The sequence below is a fragment of the Opisthocomus hoazin genome, chromosome 6, assembly GCF_030867145.1.
Source record: "Opisthocomus hoazin isolate bOpiHoa1 chromosome 6, bOpiHoa1.hap1, whole genome shotgun sequence".
NCBI lineage: Eukaryota > Metazoa > Chordata > Aves > Opisthocomiformes > Opisthocomidae > Opisthocomus > Opisthocomus hoazin.
In genome coordinates this window covers 11,339,194-11,354,210 of record NC_134419.1, presented here as the reverse complement: position 1 = coordinate 11,354,210, position 15,017 = coordinate 11,339,194, and the positions used below count along the sequence as shown (strand labels likewise).

The 15,017-nt window shown below is 40.6% G+C and overlaps 1 protein-coding gene across 1 annotated transcript in view; it reads right to left on the bottom strand.

Moving 5' to 3' along the window:
* The window catches only part of GPBP1L1 (GC-rich promoter binding protein 1 like 1), a 32,565-nt gene that overhangs the window by 12,580 nt on the left and 4,968 nt on the right, over positions 1 to 15,017 (bottom strand). The window contains exons 2-5 of the mRNA XM_075424598.1: positions 4,509 to 5,401; positions 2,910 to 3,024; positions 1,511 to 1,640; positions 863 to 1,146 (exon numbers count right to left, since the gene is read on the bottom strand). Of these exons, the coding sequence (XP_075280713.1) occupies positions 863 to 1,146; positions 1,511 to 1,640; positions 2,910 to 2,969 (474 nt within the window). The 5' untranslated portion in view covers positions 2,970 to 3,024; positions 4,509 to 5,401. The remainder of the gene's footprint in view (positions 1 to 862; positions 1,147 to 1,510; positions 1,641 to 2,909; positions 3,025 to 4,508; positions 5,402 to 15,017) is intronic.

Genomic DNA, 15,017 nt, shown 5'->3' with positions numbered 1-15,017 from the left:
ATCCTCATCAGGGGACAGGAGAAAAAAAATTAAATTGGAAAGAGAAAGAAGAAAAGATGCATATATCTCAAAGCATAGCATTAAGGAATGCACATGGTAAGGACGAAAACCGTAAGTTCAAGTACTATTTGGTAAAATTTGGAAAACTGAAGATATTCTAGTAAAAACAGAGTCAGGATGTAAGAGACTATCGTACTGATAATACCATGTGAATCAGAATCTGGATAAGAAGAAAGCTGGATGAATTTGAGATACTGATCGAAGAAACGGCTCAATAAACCCCGATCCACAGATTAACAGAGAGATATGAAAACATCTCGGATAACAAAATACTATTCCAGAAGATTCAAGACAGATAGTTGCAAAGGTCTGAGCGCATCATGAACAGGGGAAGCTTGGGAAGCTGATCACAAACACCAAGACGTACCAGAAGGCAGGAGACAGGAACAGGCAGACTGAAGATAAGCTGCACAGGTGTACTTAGGAGAAAAAAAAGGCTTTTTAAGCAAAGCCACAAAGTCAACACAATTACTCTTCCTGTGGCAGACCAAAGTGTCACCTTTTGCGTTTTGCTGAAGGTCTGGCTTATGTGTTACAACGCTGTCTTCAGTTCACAATAACCATTCGGCAAAACATGCTAATGTGCCGAAACCCATAATCCAACAGGTCACCAAATCCTGAGGACTCTGAGTACCAGTTAGTACCTTGTCAGCACTGGAATAATTTTGTTAAAGCTGTTGTGATCTCAAACATGGAATGGAATGCAACTCTAGATCCTCACCACCTATCAATGCGAATTAAAATGAGACCTGAAAAGCCACTTCTCACAGCTGCCACTTCTAGCAAGAAGCTACAAACTTACAAAGTCTTCTTCCTCAAACTGCAACTGCTCTTTATCTTCCTTCTTCTCTTCCCTGGATTCAACAGGCAGCTTTTCTTGAAAGGCGGAACTTTTCCGAGAATGGAAGTTGCCATTCCAGTGGCGATGAACTCCAGGTCCTCCTCCACCACGCTGGTTCCCACAATCATGGCCCCGTGAGGGACCATGCCAGCCAGGCTGACTGCCAGAAAGCCCAACATGAGCTCCTTTAGAAACACCAGAATCTACAGAGTCATGGCGGAGAAGAGACGGCTGATGCCAGCAGTCTAAACAAAAGGAGATAAGTATGCAAATAAAAAAGTCAACACAGCGTGCAGAATACTGGAAACACCAGGCTGTTTTTCTTGTTGATAAGTCAGTGTTCACTAGGTAACTACTAGGCCAAACTTAATAGGCTACTGTGTGACTATATCTGAAAACAAACCAAGCTACACAATGCACATACAGCTACCATAGAAACACCTTAGGGCCTGAGCACATGGCATGGGAGAACAGCAGAAGTTTCTTATAGGATGTTTTGAAAAGGTTCAGTTTTGTAAAATACTGTTTATATTCTGCAGAATTCTTAATTCTGTAGAATATTCCAAGATATTTGCTCTTAGGCTGCACTGTGATCCCTCCCCTACTCACCTCCTGCAGTTCGGAGGGGCCCATTATTGAAAAATCCATCAGAAGAGTTGTGCCTCCGGCGGCTCACCCCAAAGCGGCCCTCACCCCGTGGAAGATGCTCTCCATGTTTCTCAAAAGCAGCTGCAGGAGACTGCAGAAAGAAAAAGGTGATGTAATGAAGCATTCCTTTGGGAACTCCAGAAGCCTGTCACTCCAACAGTGCCATCTTGTCAATTAAAAAAACCCCCCAAACTCCACGTTGCCTGTACTGGTTTTCAATATAGCGCCCATATCTGCATTGCTTAGCCACTGACATCAACAATCACGTGAATGCGATCAGAACGGCACACACATCAGTGTATCCCACACAGAATCAGAAAGAACCTCAACACACTAATCTTACCAGCAGACTTTGCAAACACATACTTTCTGCAAAGTTCATTTAAGAAATTCTATGATACACAGCTGCTCACTCATTCACTCCCTCTGAAGACAAAAGAGCAGGCAGCAATGGAGGATCCAATCAGCCTGACTAAAATTCAGAGATACTCAAGTAAGTTACAGCACACTTTTGGGCTGAAGCAACTATGATGCTGTAGAAAACATTACTGTTTTTAGCATTAAGATTCCAAAGAATCTTTTACTCTTCACTTTCTCTCATTTATAAAAAAGTTCAGAAGTCTGGTTTAAATGGATCGAATATCCTGAAATTACTTTTGTCTCCTCATATTTAAGCATGAATGTGAAAGCTGTATTTTTACTTGTTCATCAATGTTGTCCATCATGATCTGGTTTGCCATTAAAATGTTTTTCTCCACCACCACGCACAAGTAATGCAAATTGTTAAAGTCCTAAAACAGCCTTCCCGGGTCAACCTAAGCTTCTTCTGGAACCAGTTTTAGAGAGAAGGCGACAAGCAAACTGCCCTCATTTTAAGGTTGCAAAAACTAATTAGTATTTCTGAGTTTGGAGCTAAAGCCTAAGGGCTTCTCCATCTACTACTCAGCAAGAGTCAGATTAATTTCATAAATCAAATCCAAATTATATCCTGAGCTCAGGATATAATTTGGATTTATGAAATAATATCCTAAATGGCAGCTCACATCTTGATCCCCACAGATCTAGGGCTGTTTTTTTAATGATTTTCTACCTGGGCTTCCACTCAAGTCTCAATGCAAAGACAATGAACTACTTCCATGTGTGAACACTAAGATTGCTCCTTCTCTGAAATAAAAGGGATACATTTGTTGAAACAAAGATAAAAAAAATTATTTTCACCTTAGTAAGTTTCCAAAAGCCTTCTTTAAAAACAGAAAAGAAATTAAAATTAAACATTTTAAGTTCAACAAAACATTGGGGCAATTTTTTGCTTTTTATTCTTGTCATAGCTGTAGAAGGAGGTGATCTGCATTAACGTTACCTTGGTTGACTGTGGTGTTGAGAAGTTAAGCCAGGCAGGAACAAAGTCATGCTGCGCCATTTAGGTCCAGTGTCTCCCTTCAACAAAATGAGGCATCAAACCTCATGGCCAGGATCTGTAAACGAGAACAACATTCCCTAACTGTCATCATCTCCAAACTGAAATCATAATACAATTTATTTCCCAAAGCTTGGCCTATATGAATAGCACAGGAAAAGTGTTGTAGTTTTTTGTATTGCACTTCAGCATTTTTTTTTTTCCTGCTGGCTTTGTGCCTCTGACCAAAACAGGTAAGAACTTAAACATTCCCAGTTACCTCCTGTTTACAATTAACACACCCATGAAATTCACGATAGGATGGGCGTGGAGGTGGGAAGAACACCACCCAGCAATCTGTGCTAGCAGCTCAGGCGGCCAACCGTATCCTGGGCTGCATCAAGAAGTGTGGCCAGCAGGGCGAGGGAGGGGATTCTGCCCCTCTGCTTTGGACTCCCGTGTCCAGCTCAGAAGCCCTCAGCACAGGAAGGACATGGAGCTGTTGGTGCGGGGCCAGAGGCGGCCACAAAAACGATCCCAGCGCTGGAGCACCTCTGCCTTGAGGGAAGGCCGAGAGCTGGGGCTGTTCAGCCTGGAGAAGAGAAGGCTCCAGGGAGACCTTATAGCAGCCTTCCAGTACCTGAAGGGATCTACAAGAAAGCTGGAGAAGGACTTTTTACAAGGGCGTCTGGTGACAGGACAAGGGGTAATGGCTTTAAACTCGAAGAGGCTAGATTTAGATTAAAGAAATAAATTCTTCACTCTGAGGGTGGTGAGGCCCTGGCACAGGTTGCCCAGAGAAGCTGTGGATGCCCCCTCCCTGGCAGTGTTCAAGGCCAGGTTGGACAGGGCTTTGAGTAGCCTGGTCCGGTGGAAGGTGACCCTGCCCACAGCATGGGAGTTGAACTAGATGACCTCTAAGGTCCCTTCCAACCCAAACCATTCCATGATTCTGTGAAGAAAATGGAACAAACAGCATACAAAAGCCACGCAATGCACAGACATGTAAAATCAAGACGACAGAATTTGGGAGTACATTCCTCCATTGCTCATTGTCTCATAGTCTACAAATAGGTGATCACTGCATGTTTTATTCCAGAGGCTGTAAATCTAACATGACCAAGCTGGTGATGATGTTAAAGACACTGAGAGCAGATCAGAGACCTGAAAGGCAACCACATGCCAGCTCCTGCACTGCCAACTTAAAACGGTATCCAGATCCATCAACTTCCATACACCAGCGAACATCCTCTGCCGAAACTGCTTTCACAGCTAAGAAACCAAATGGTTAGGAACAGAACACAAGCAGGCAGAAGGATCTGCATCTGAACGGCAGTTCAACTGAAGACCAGCTGAGGTGTCTCTGAGGAATCTGAAACCGAATTGGTCTTTCCAACATGTCATAGTAATTTCTAGTGCTCAAAATGATGAACATTCCATTATTCCTCTGTATAACCAAATTTTGCCTTTCTGTGGAAGGTTCTGCAGTTTACCATTTTGCTTTACTTTTCAACTTTATGAACAAGTCAACATTATATAGGCAAAGTAAGTATGATCTCTTACCCTGAGTTTGGCCTCTGCAGTCCAACGTCCTCAGTTTCAGTGCTTCACTGACTGTCAGGTTCCTTCCTTCTCCAGTATGCTATAAGCCCAGCCTTGAGGCAACAGTGCGTCTCGAAGCTGAGCACAAGAGGCCGCACTTCGTGCCAACTGTGCCCTTCACCCCCTCAGCTGCTCATTTTAACCTCTCTTTGCACTCTCACTACAAAAAAAACCCTAAGAAGGTAATTTATATCTAAAAAAAAAAGCCACAACCACATTCACCTCATTAAATTTCCTCTGGTCGTGGTAGTACAGAAGTCAGCCTTTACATTACAAAAAAGTTTGTCAAGTCTGCATGACAACATTCAGAGCAACACCATGGTTAATACTGAACAGATACACTCAAGTCTGCTGGATAATTCATGATCTGCAGCAGACCAACCTGAACACTCTGGAAAAAGGACGATGCTACATAAAAACGTTTGCCCCAAATGCTGAGATCTAAACAAGAAGCATCTGCCCAAGTGCTCCTAAAATATAAACTTCATTTTTATCACATACATCTGCTAAAAAAAGGTATAGTATTTTAAAAAATGAATGTTAGGATATACTCTGGTCTTCACGTAACTTGGTTAATGCTCCACACAGCTACGCGCTAATTAATATAAAGCTCTAAAGCAGGCACAAATGTTTATCTCCCCGTTTTTCACCATTTACATGCTGAAACATAGGTCACATGAACAAAAAAAATGCCACGTCCAAAAATAATCTCTTGTACTCTATTTTTTGTAGACTGGGTGCTGCTTTTAAAGGGACACAAATTATTCCACAAGAGCTTCTTGTTCTACAGTGGAGAGTTCACTTCTGGGTCATAGTCCTCTTCCATCAAAGAGGTGAGACAGGAACTGTAGTCACTGTAAAAAACAAAGAAAACCCTATCAATACAAGCAGCATAAACACGACAAAGTATGACTAGAAAGAAGAACAGAAAGAGAAACTGAGCAACTAGAATGCAAGTGCCAAAAGCTATTCAATCTCTGATCAAAACAAAAACTGAAATCTAACAAAAAAAAAAAAAAGAGTCCCTGAAAAGGGTATTTTTGCTTTTAAATGATCAATTCCCAGATTTAGTTTACAACAGGGCAATAAAAACAAGCTGAATCAGAATAAAGGGAAGAGTGGAGAAACTGCATGCAGCTGATGAAAGGGATTCCACACTCCATAGCAATTTCAAAACCTGCTGCTGAAATAATAACAAGACTCTAGGCCGCAGTTAGGCTTGGCCACTCCATGTGCCTCTTCTCTGTGCACCCACATCACTGCTTGCCTGCTCCCATGCAGCCAGGCTCCCCTCTCAAGAGACTCATGATTATAATATATCCAGTATTCCATCAACCCTTCCACAGAAAATTCCAACAACAAAAAAAATGGAACTTTTTCTGCTATGGCCTCTTTTTCCTTGAACCATCTTACCTAGCTAGAAGCAAATTAATAGGTTTACTGCTCCCGAAACATCCGAAAAGTTTTATTACTGGTTTGATGCCATCAGCTGTTTTTCAAGCTCCCTTTAGGCGTGCCTCATTATGCCTTTATGTTTGCTTTATCAGAGTTTGTTTTCCCTGTTTGGGTACAGTTCCATTATTTGATAAGTTTTGGGTTTTGTTGTATTCATTAAGCTATTCTTTACTCTGCTAAGCATGTGGATATTTTTTTTTTTTTTTAAGTTTTCACAACTGTTTTGATAGAAGCTCGAAATAAACACACACAGGGAATAGTAAGAGAATCACCAACTTTTTATCCTCTGGGTAATTCCCTTTAATAAACCCCCTCATTTTCATACCCTTTTTTCTTTCTGGAACTAGATGTTATTGTTTTATAGGGGAGTTTGGAATGAGGGAAATGTTTCTGCACCTAAGCTGTGAGCTATGATCGCATTTCTGGAGGCAGAATGACAACAAGCAGCCTCACAACCCCTACAAACTACCAGCCAAGAATAAGGCAAAACCAGAGTGGACACGGCCATACACAATACTGACCTGGGAACTTTCTGAGCATCCCACCCCACCCCACCACCTAGTATGTGTCACACACAGTAAACAAAAGTGCTAACTGATCAAGACCTGTTTTTATATTAAAGGGTAATTTTTCAGTGTGTATAGGGACATGCTGGAACATCTGCTGCAGACAGAACAGTCCTGCCATCCCGCTGAACTCAGCACAAGTACAGAACTCCTTTAGATGTGACCTTCTGAGGCTGCTACCAAACGCTGGAGTAGTAAGTAGAAGATAAAACAGGGACAAAGTCATTGCAGTTGAATATATTTAAACAAGATTCATTACCTTCTGAATAAACATGCTTTTCAGAACAAACTGTATAGCAATTAAGCCGCATCATACTATTGACAGAAGTCATATAATTTAAGAAGCTGATTTAATGAACCTTGAGAACGATTCACAGCAACATGAAAAATGGACCTAAACAGGGCAAAGCCCACACAGAACTGTTCTCTGAATTTAAGGGTGTCTAAGTAAATGCACGCCACAGAATTACAGTTTTGAAGTAGGAACTAGGTCTGAGTATACAACAAAAATAAAAACACCACAGAAGTAAAATACCCAGGGTTCCACTTCACAAAAAAGGGTTCCCAGCACCTTCGGAAAGGAAATGGGAAAGGAAAGCACACCAAAGGTTTGCAAAACTTGCATTGCTCCAAGACATCTTTTTATATTTCAGCACAATCAAAACCAAGGTAAAACTCTGCAAAATTCCAACCAACCATTTAGAAAAGATCTTGCAGAAGATTCAGGTCTCCTAACCTGCTATTTTGATATAATTGTTATGCACATAGACAGCACAACTCCTAGACAAGACATTTTGGACTGATGTCCAAGTCTTGCAAACATCATGCTTGCACAGTTAGCATAAATCAGACACTGCTGACCTGAAAACTTCACTCTTGTCAAAGGAATGACCTCCACATCATCTCAAACCTGCTATCAAGTATTTTGGTACTTCTGTAACCTTTGCCTGAAACAATCTCACTTGTGGGTGTCACGGTTACTGGGAGGCCCTGCACTGAGGTTGTAGTAAATTAAAGCAAGAGGCTTAAACCAACCACCCACTTCTCTTCAGGTAGTGTACAGAAGGCACACTTCAGACAGTAATATCAAAGTCACGTCCTGAGCCCTTCCAAAGTTGTGTTTCCTTATATGAGCAAGGTACTGAAGGCCATTTGCCAATACACTATATGCCAACAGAGCCGGCAGCTGGCTCCGTATTTCAATAGGCAAACATACTGCTCTTCAGTCATCGCCGTCCTGCGCATGTAGTATCACAAAAAGAACAAGGTATGCTGTATTAAAATACAACACTTTTTGCTAAAGCAAAAGACTTGCTGTTAGATGAAATGCTGTAAATTATACCACTACTGAAACCCTTCAGACTCCAGGATTAGCCATGTGGTAGATTTTACCGCCTCCTCTCACACACGCTCTGAATCCTGTCCAACACTATACCTTCAACCTACCTAAGCCCACTTCCATAACCTACCATATTACTGACAACCATAATATCACAAACCCGTAACGGGCAAGACCTGAAGCCTCTCAATTACTTCCTCTGACAGCAACCTACAATATATTCTTAAGAAAAAAGTGCAAGAACAGGAGCAAATAGCATCAGGGCTCCCAGGATACTTTCTCAGACTTTTAAGCCAGTCTGTGTTACAGTTTATTACCAGTCAGTGCTTCTACGTAAATCTCTTGAATTGTTTTGGGTTTAGACACATTTATACATTTTTGCCTCCCAAACGAAAGGGGGCACAGTTTACTTGTACTTTGTGTAAAAGTTGATTTGTGGCTATAAAAAAGTCAGTCTGGATGTTTCCTTGTGCTACCAAAGTGCCCAACTACATTCTATTCAGTTTTTCAAAATACTTGTGATTTTATAAACAACATACGTACTCATCAAGTCAGCCCTCTTCCAGGCTAAGTCAGACTATTTGTGGAAGCTTTCTGAACACCTCTAATCACTCTTACTAGCCTTCACCCTATCTTTCAGATACAACATCACCAGCACTCCAGAAAGTGTTCAAGATTTGGAAGCACGACCAATCTAAACAGTGGCAAAACTGTGCATTCTTTAACCTTTCTTCCTAATATTTAACATTGTTTCCTTGTTGGTTTTTTTTTTTTTTTTTAACTACTACATAGAAGTGAGATGACCTCTGCCAGCTACTCAATAATCAATAGATATTTGTCAAAGTACAGGTGGAGTCTGCTCTTCTCTGGTTGTGCACATGAACATGTGTATGGAACAAACACTCATGCATTCCCTGAAGGCAAAGTTCCCAATTATTCCCATATTGCATTCACAGTTCAGCTGAACTGGTCTCTGCTTCCCTATGGAAAACAGCGAGGACAAAGATCAGCCCAGAAGCCACTCCCAATTCCAGGAAAAAAGTAAACAAAAGTGCTTGCCAATGCAAATTTAATTAATTTGCTCTCTCTTTTTGCAGGAGTTCAAGTTTGAATTATTTCTGGAAATACAAATAAAAAAAGAAAACAATAATAATAATATCACTAAATAGGTGATATATAGGTACTCCTATAAAGGAGTACCTCTTTTCAGAACAATTAAATCTGCATTAATGAGCTCTGGTGAAGAAAAATTGTTTTCTGTCAGCTACTCCAAAATACCCTTTCATTGATCAAATTGCAGAAGTCTTTGACAAGTGATATAAGTATATAAAAAAATAAATTCTGTATTAGCACTTAGGTTCTACTTGTTAACAGCGCAAGTGGAAGAAGTGATATTTATCACTGGGTCAAATAAACAAGTGAAAGTTGTCAGATGCTCTTTTATATTACCAGATTCCATTGCTTATTTGTCTAAACAAATATTAAAAATTTGACATGAAAACAGAAGAAACATATAAGCATATTCAATTTAAAGAGGCACTGACTACAGTTAAGGAAACATATGTTGTCCAGGACAAAAACCCCATGCTCCACTACACTATTCATAAAGCATTCCTGCTGTGTTACAGCTGAACATAGCTGGCCAGTTGTTTTAATCCTCCTGTTAACTTTCATTTCTACTCCTAACAGACCTGACCAGAGTTAACCTCTATACCAGACAGCTTCTCGAGCATTGGTTCACAAGCTGAGCTTTCCACATACCTGACAGTAGGAACCACGGAGGTATTCAACACGCAAAGATCTACACTGACCAGAACATAGGACTACAGAGACAAGCTACAGACAATCGAGGCCCCTAAGCCACAATAGGCAATCACTCACTGTGAATGGATCAAGATGTTTTAAATTCCTAAGTAACCCCATACATTAGCCTTATCAGCAGTGCATTTTTCCTATTACTTCCTCTCCTGTCTCCTACCTTGGCCTACAAAACTCCAAAAGCCCAGCAGGAAGAACAACCTGCGTTAGAGGATCGCCTGCCGCGCCGTGCTAGCGCACCGCCTCTCTGGCAACACCTGGAACCAGGGCTTCTAACCTTCGCTCACCTGACACACTGCAGTGTACATTTCTCAGACAGACATGTTTTACTGGCTGCTTTTTCTGCTTCATTGTACCTTGCAAACCTCCTCAGGTCCCTTCAACCCTGCTATCTACCTAGAACCCTATTAATTACAGCCCCTAATTCCATTTCTCCTCTCCTGCAACAGCAAATCACAAAGACATGGAGCCTCTAGCAAAAAAAAGCATAAAAGTAAACCTTAACCCTTCCTTACACATTTATCAATCCAGCTAACAGCAGCTGCAAAAGGTCACAAGGACAACATCTGTCTATCCCTGCCACAACTTCAGTTCACTTCACTGCATTTCTATGCATTTCTTTAAATGCAACATGTTTACTTAAAATAAGTAAAGATTTGTTTTTCTAACTGGCCAACTCAAATTTGTGATTTCAGTAATATTCCTAAAGATCAGACGTCAGGTGGGTTGCAAAAGCATTCAGAAAAAGCAGTGAACAATTTAATGGATGCATAAGGCAGAACAGAATTTACTTTCCTCATCAGTTTTCTTTCTGTGCAGCTCTTAAAGTTATTTAATCAAGCAGATAGCCTAAACACACACAACAGGCCTTTCTACTTAGCCACTCTTCAGAGCAGTGTCATTTAACAGGTGTATGTTAGTTTACGATAAAGAATTAATTCCACATGCAGTCACTAAAATATGACCTCTTTCTAACAACTTTTGATTCATCCAACACAGGCACAGAAACCAAGTCGCAACATGGAGCCTAACCTAGAGGAGTCCAAAGCATGCTACTGATTTCCTTAAGGGTATCGAAACACCACACATGAAATGTCATTATCCTCTTTTCCAAAAAAAGCAGAACACGGCTTGGTCTTACTATTATTAGAAACATTTTATTGAGTAAGATAATAATGTTTGGGCACACAGCCCTTTTAAAATAACGTAATTACAAATCTTGCTTCAACCTCGCATGCATTATTAGGCCTTACTATACAAGACGCGAGTGCAGCGTTACTACTTCAAGAACTGTCATAACAAATGGTGAGCTATGTCTTCTTGAGTTGAGATCATTTATTTGCACTTAATGGCACGTTCACCTACATAAAGTATTTACAAAACAAACTTGCTTTCATTTTGCTTTCAGGTTCCATTAATACAATTGTCTAGACACACCTGCAGTCTGTCTACACGACTGAAATGCAGCTACCTCTCGAGAGGACAAACATAGATGTTCCTGAACAGCACGTACAACTAGTGGTGCTCACACACCTGAGGTATTATACACCAGAATAACTATAACACATCTGCCATTGTTCTTTGTTTCTTTCCATCACAACTAGCCTCCCAAAGCAATTACTCCAATATGTGGAAAACACTGTTTAAATTCTGACTGCTAAGAAATCTAGCACCTAAAAATGCAAAGCAGCACTCATGTAGGACTTTAAGGAATTATGGAAACATGAACCCATTAAAACACTAAATGATGGATTAAAATGTTAATCATGTACCAAACCAAAATCTTCCCAAATACAGACAGATACTAAAAGTTCTTGCAAAAACCAGCTATTATTGAAAGATTAACACCTTGTTTTTCAAGTTTAAAGCAAATGAATCTACCTTGCAGAATCATCAAAAATGTTCTGTGTTCTAGAAACAAGACTGCAAATCTGTATCTTCCAAGATGACAACATGCCAGAAGCTTGTCCATACAAAAGTTCTTCCAGAGTAACAGGCCGGGGTCGTGAAAAATCATATTAACCGTTATGTATCTGATCACTTTTGCAAACCAGATGACTAACTTCAATGAACTGAAAATAGGTTAAGAAAGGTCCATACGGACACACCTATACACTTACCCCCTTCTCTCTACTGACAGTCCTACCACTGGCATCTCGCACAGTACTGCTCCACAAACAACCTGCCCATTTACCTACTTACTTTCTATTTCTCCAATGTCACACTGACCTGAGTCCTACCTCCTTCAACATTTCTGGAACAAATATATACACCCACCCAACCACATACCTTGCAAAGCCTTAACAGCCTGGTCTTGTGAATACTTACTGACATCCAGAATGCAGCAAGGTCTGGGTAAGGAGATGATTTTTTTCTCGCAACAGCAATCAAAGATACAAGGACATACACCGAGTACCAACATAGGACCATTTTAAAATCTAGAAGGCTCAACTCCTTAGAAGCACAGAACGGGGGCAGCACAGACTTTTTAGATATTATAGAATCATAGAAAGTTTTGGGTTGGAAGGGACCCCTAGAGGTCATCTAGTACAACCCCCCGCAGCGAGCAGGGACACCGCTAACTAGATCAGGTTGCTCAGAGCCCTGTCCAACCTGGTCTTGAATGTTTCCAGGGATGGGGCCTCCACTACCTCTCTGGGGTATATTAGGCCAACCAACAATTATTCCTGAATGTTTTATCCTCTACAGCCACCAGCAATACTGTCACCCCTTATGCCTCTCAAGACTCCACTTCCCTTCAATTTCCCTTTAACAGTCTTTAGTACTGTTTATGTTAGAGAACTGTGGTATTTACCTGAAATATTAAAACCCGCTCATCGCTCTGCCCTACTGCAGGGAGGAAGGTTCCAGGGATAGTATACACCTCTATTAAAACAACTGTATCTATTGACACTACTGATACAAAACAAAGAAACGTATTTTAAATAGTATTAGGCTTTAAATGTGAACAATGTTCTGAACTTTCAACTAGCTTTAACATTTTATTAAATAAGGTATTTTAAATCTGGAGGAGGTATTCTGCTAATTTTAATCAAATCCAAAGGTCTTTTTAGCTCTTGAAGGGAACAAAATCAAACATCTATTTTGTAGTGCACTTTGATCTACAGACATTTTGAAAGTATCTGAGGTCAAGATCAGGTTCTGTTCTGCCCTGAACCTTACAAAGCGCAACACCTCGTCACGGCTGCCTGGAAAGGTACCACTACCCTCCCCAAAACCTCATGACAGGAGTGAAACGACAATGGAAAGCCTATCTGTATGGTCTGCCCAAAGCCTTAACGAACCAAGTCACTTCCACTGCTCAGTAGCACACACCAGGATAATGTTCCCCATCATCAGGAAAGAATTGCAAATATGTAATTACTGGCTTATCCTTGTTGCATACTACATAGCTCCTGCCTACCTGTCTTCCAGAGATGTAGGCAGAGCCTAAGCAGAAGGGAAGTACGTAGTTCTCCACCATGTTTAAAAAAAAGAAAAAAAAAGGATGGGTGTTTCCCACCAAGGGTATTTCATAACCCAGTATTTTACCAGAGTTACTATTGCTACTATAGCACATTTACATTTGAATATATTCTGTCTGGAGCCGAGAAAAACATATTTCCTTTGGAAAAGAGCATCAAAAGAAACCAGACTATTTATCAAATATTTGTGTCAAGGCAGGAGAGACTACAAAACAAGTACAGGGAAGCACAGATCTGCATTCCAGATGAAGGATAAGAGAGTAGAAGGCATGTCACTTGCAAAGAGGAAAGAGAATTGAGAGGCAACAAAATAAACAGAGAAAGGCATTCAGAAATAAGAGACCATTCTCCTAAACGTTACAGTAATCCTTCCCCTCAATACCATTACCCTAGCCCTACAAGACCAGTACTACAAACTGGGAAGGGGTGGTACATTCCAGTTATAGGTACCTCCTGCCCAAGACACCAGGCCAAGACTGGGAGACTGATCATACCCTCTCTGCCCCTCCCTCCACTTGGATTATTTCCAAACCATTTTACCTCAAGACCAGAACAGTATGAACAAACTCCACATTTATTTGTCTGTGACTAGGACATGACAAAGACATGTTCACTCAGCACTTTTCAGCATGTGTACAACACCTGCATTATAGTTTGTAAAGTTTACACTCTGTTGTTTGTCATTCCACTGGCTCAACATTTTCAGCACTTTCTCTGATTAAGAAAGTATTATCAAATATCAATGCAGAAAAGTCACTGAAGACGATTCAGTTTCAAACAAGTCCTATGCACATAAAATAAATTGCACAAATAACAAATATTCCATTTGTTTAGTCTTGGCTAAAAAAAAAAAAAGAGGAACAAGTGATCCCCAACCCTGTGATCTGACGATTTGCTGCAGCTGGCAGATATATCCTCTTTGGATGTTCACAGTGTTTTGCTGTTGGTTTCTCTCTCTATGATCTCATCTGTGAAACTCTTAGAGATAAAATAAAGCAAGGAGTAATGGACAAGATGTTGTCCAGCCCATTTGAACTTTGTCTTTAGATCTTGCAGAGTATTACTGTGCTGTTACTCTGCAGGTACACTCTATGATCCGTTTTGGTTATTCTTATGGCTTGAAAGCCTGTCCCCACACCTACTGCCTAATCTAAATATATTCTGCTGCAATTTCAACTCATAAGTACTTGTTTTATTCATGATAGATATGGCAAGCTGACTAACCTCTCTTTGCAGGTATCTTTTAAGACATCTTTCCTCCAGACCAGTACTTCAGTGTTCCCTCACTGAAAGGCAACTGTAGCAGGTGGTGGGAGCTTTTTTTGGAGGGGTCGAGGGAAGTCCCATAGACCACCCTGTATCACAGCACCGTTTGGCAGCAGAAAAAGGATGTAATAACATATTCTGGGATCAAATATAGTCATGTTTTTAAAAAACAAACAAACCCCGCCCAACCAGTCCAATTTTACTGTTGAAGCTATGAGCTTTTAAGTTCAAAGCACTGATGATGAAAAAACTGATGTGACCCACCTACCAAGCATGACAGCTTGCAGGCAGTGACAGGATGTCAGAGCTGGTTCCCAGTTATACCTGCATGTAACTTTTTAAAGCCGCTTTACAGATCACTTGCTGATGTCTGATGAAACATAAGTTGTATAAAACCATTCTAGATATAAACAATCATTTTTTTTAATCCTCACTCAGGGGTTCTCTCTTTTACAGACCTTGTTATCTTCTTTACAGATCTTGTTACCCAGCATAACCTTCCCAAAGTATGACAGTATCACAAACTGAACACGATACTTTT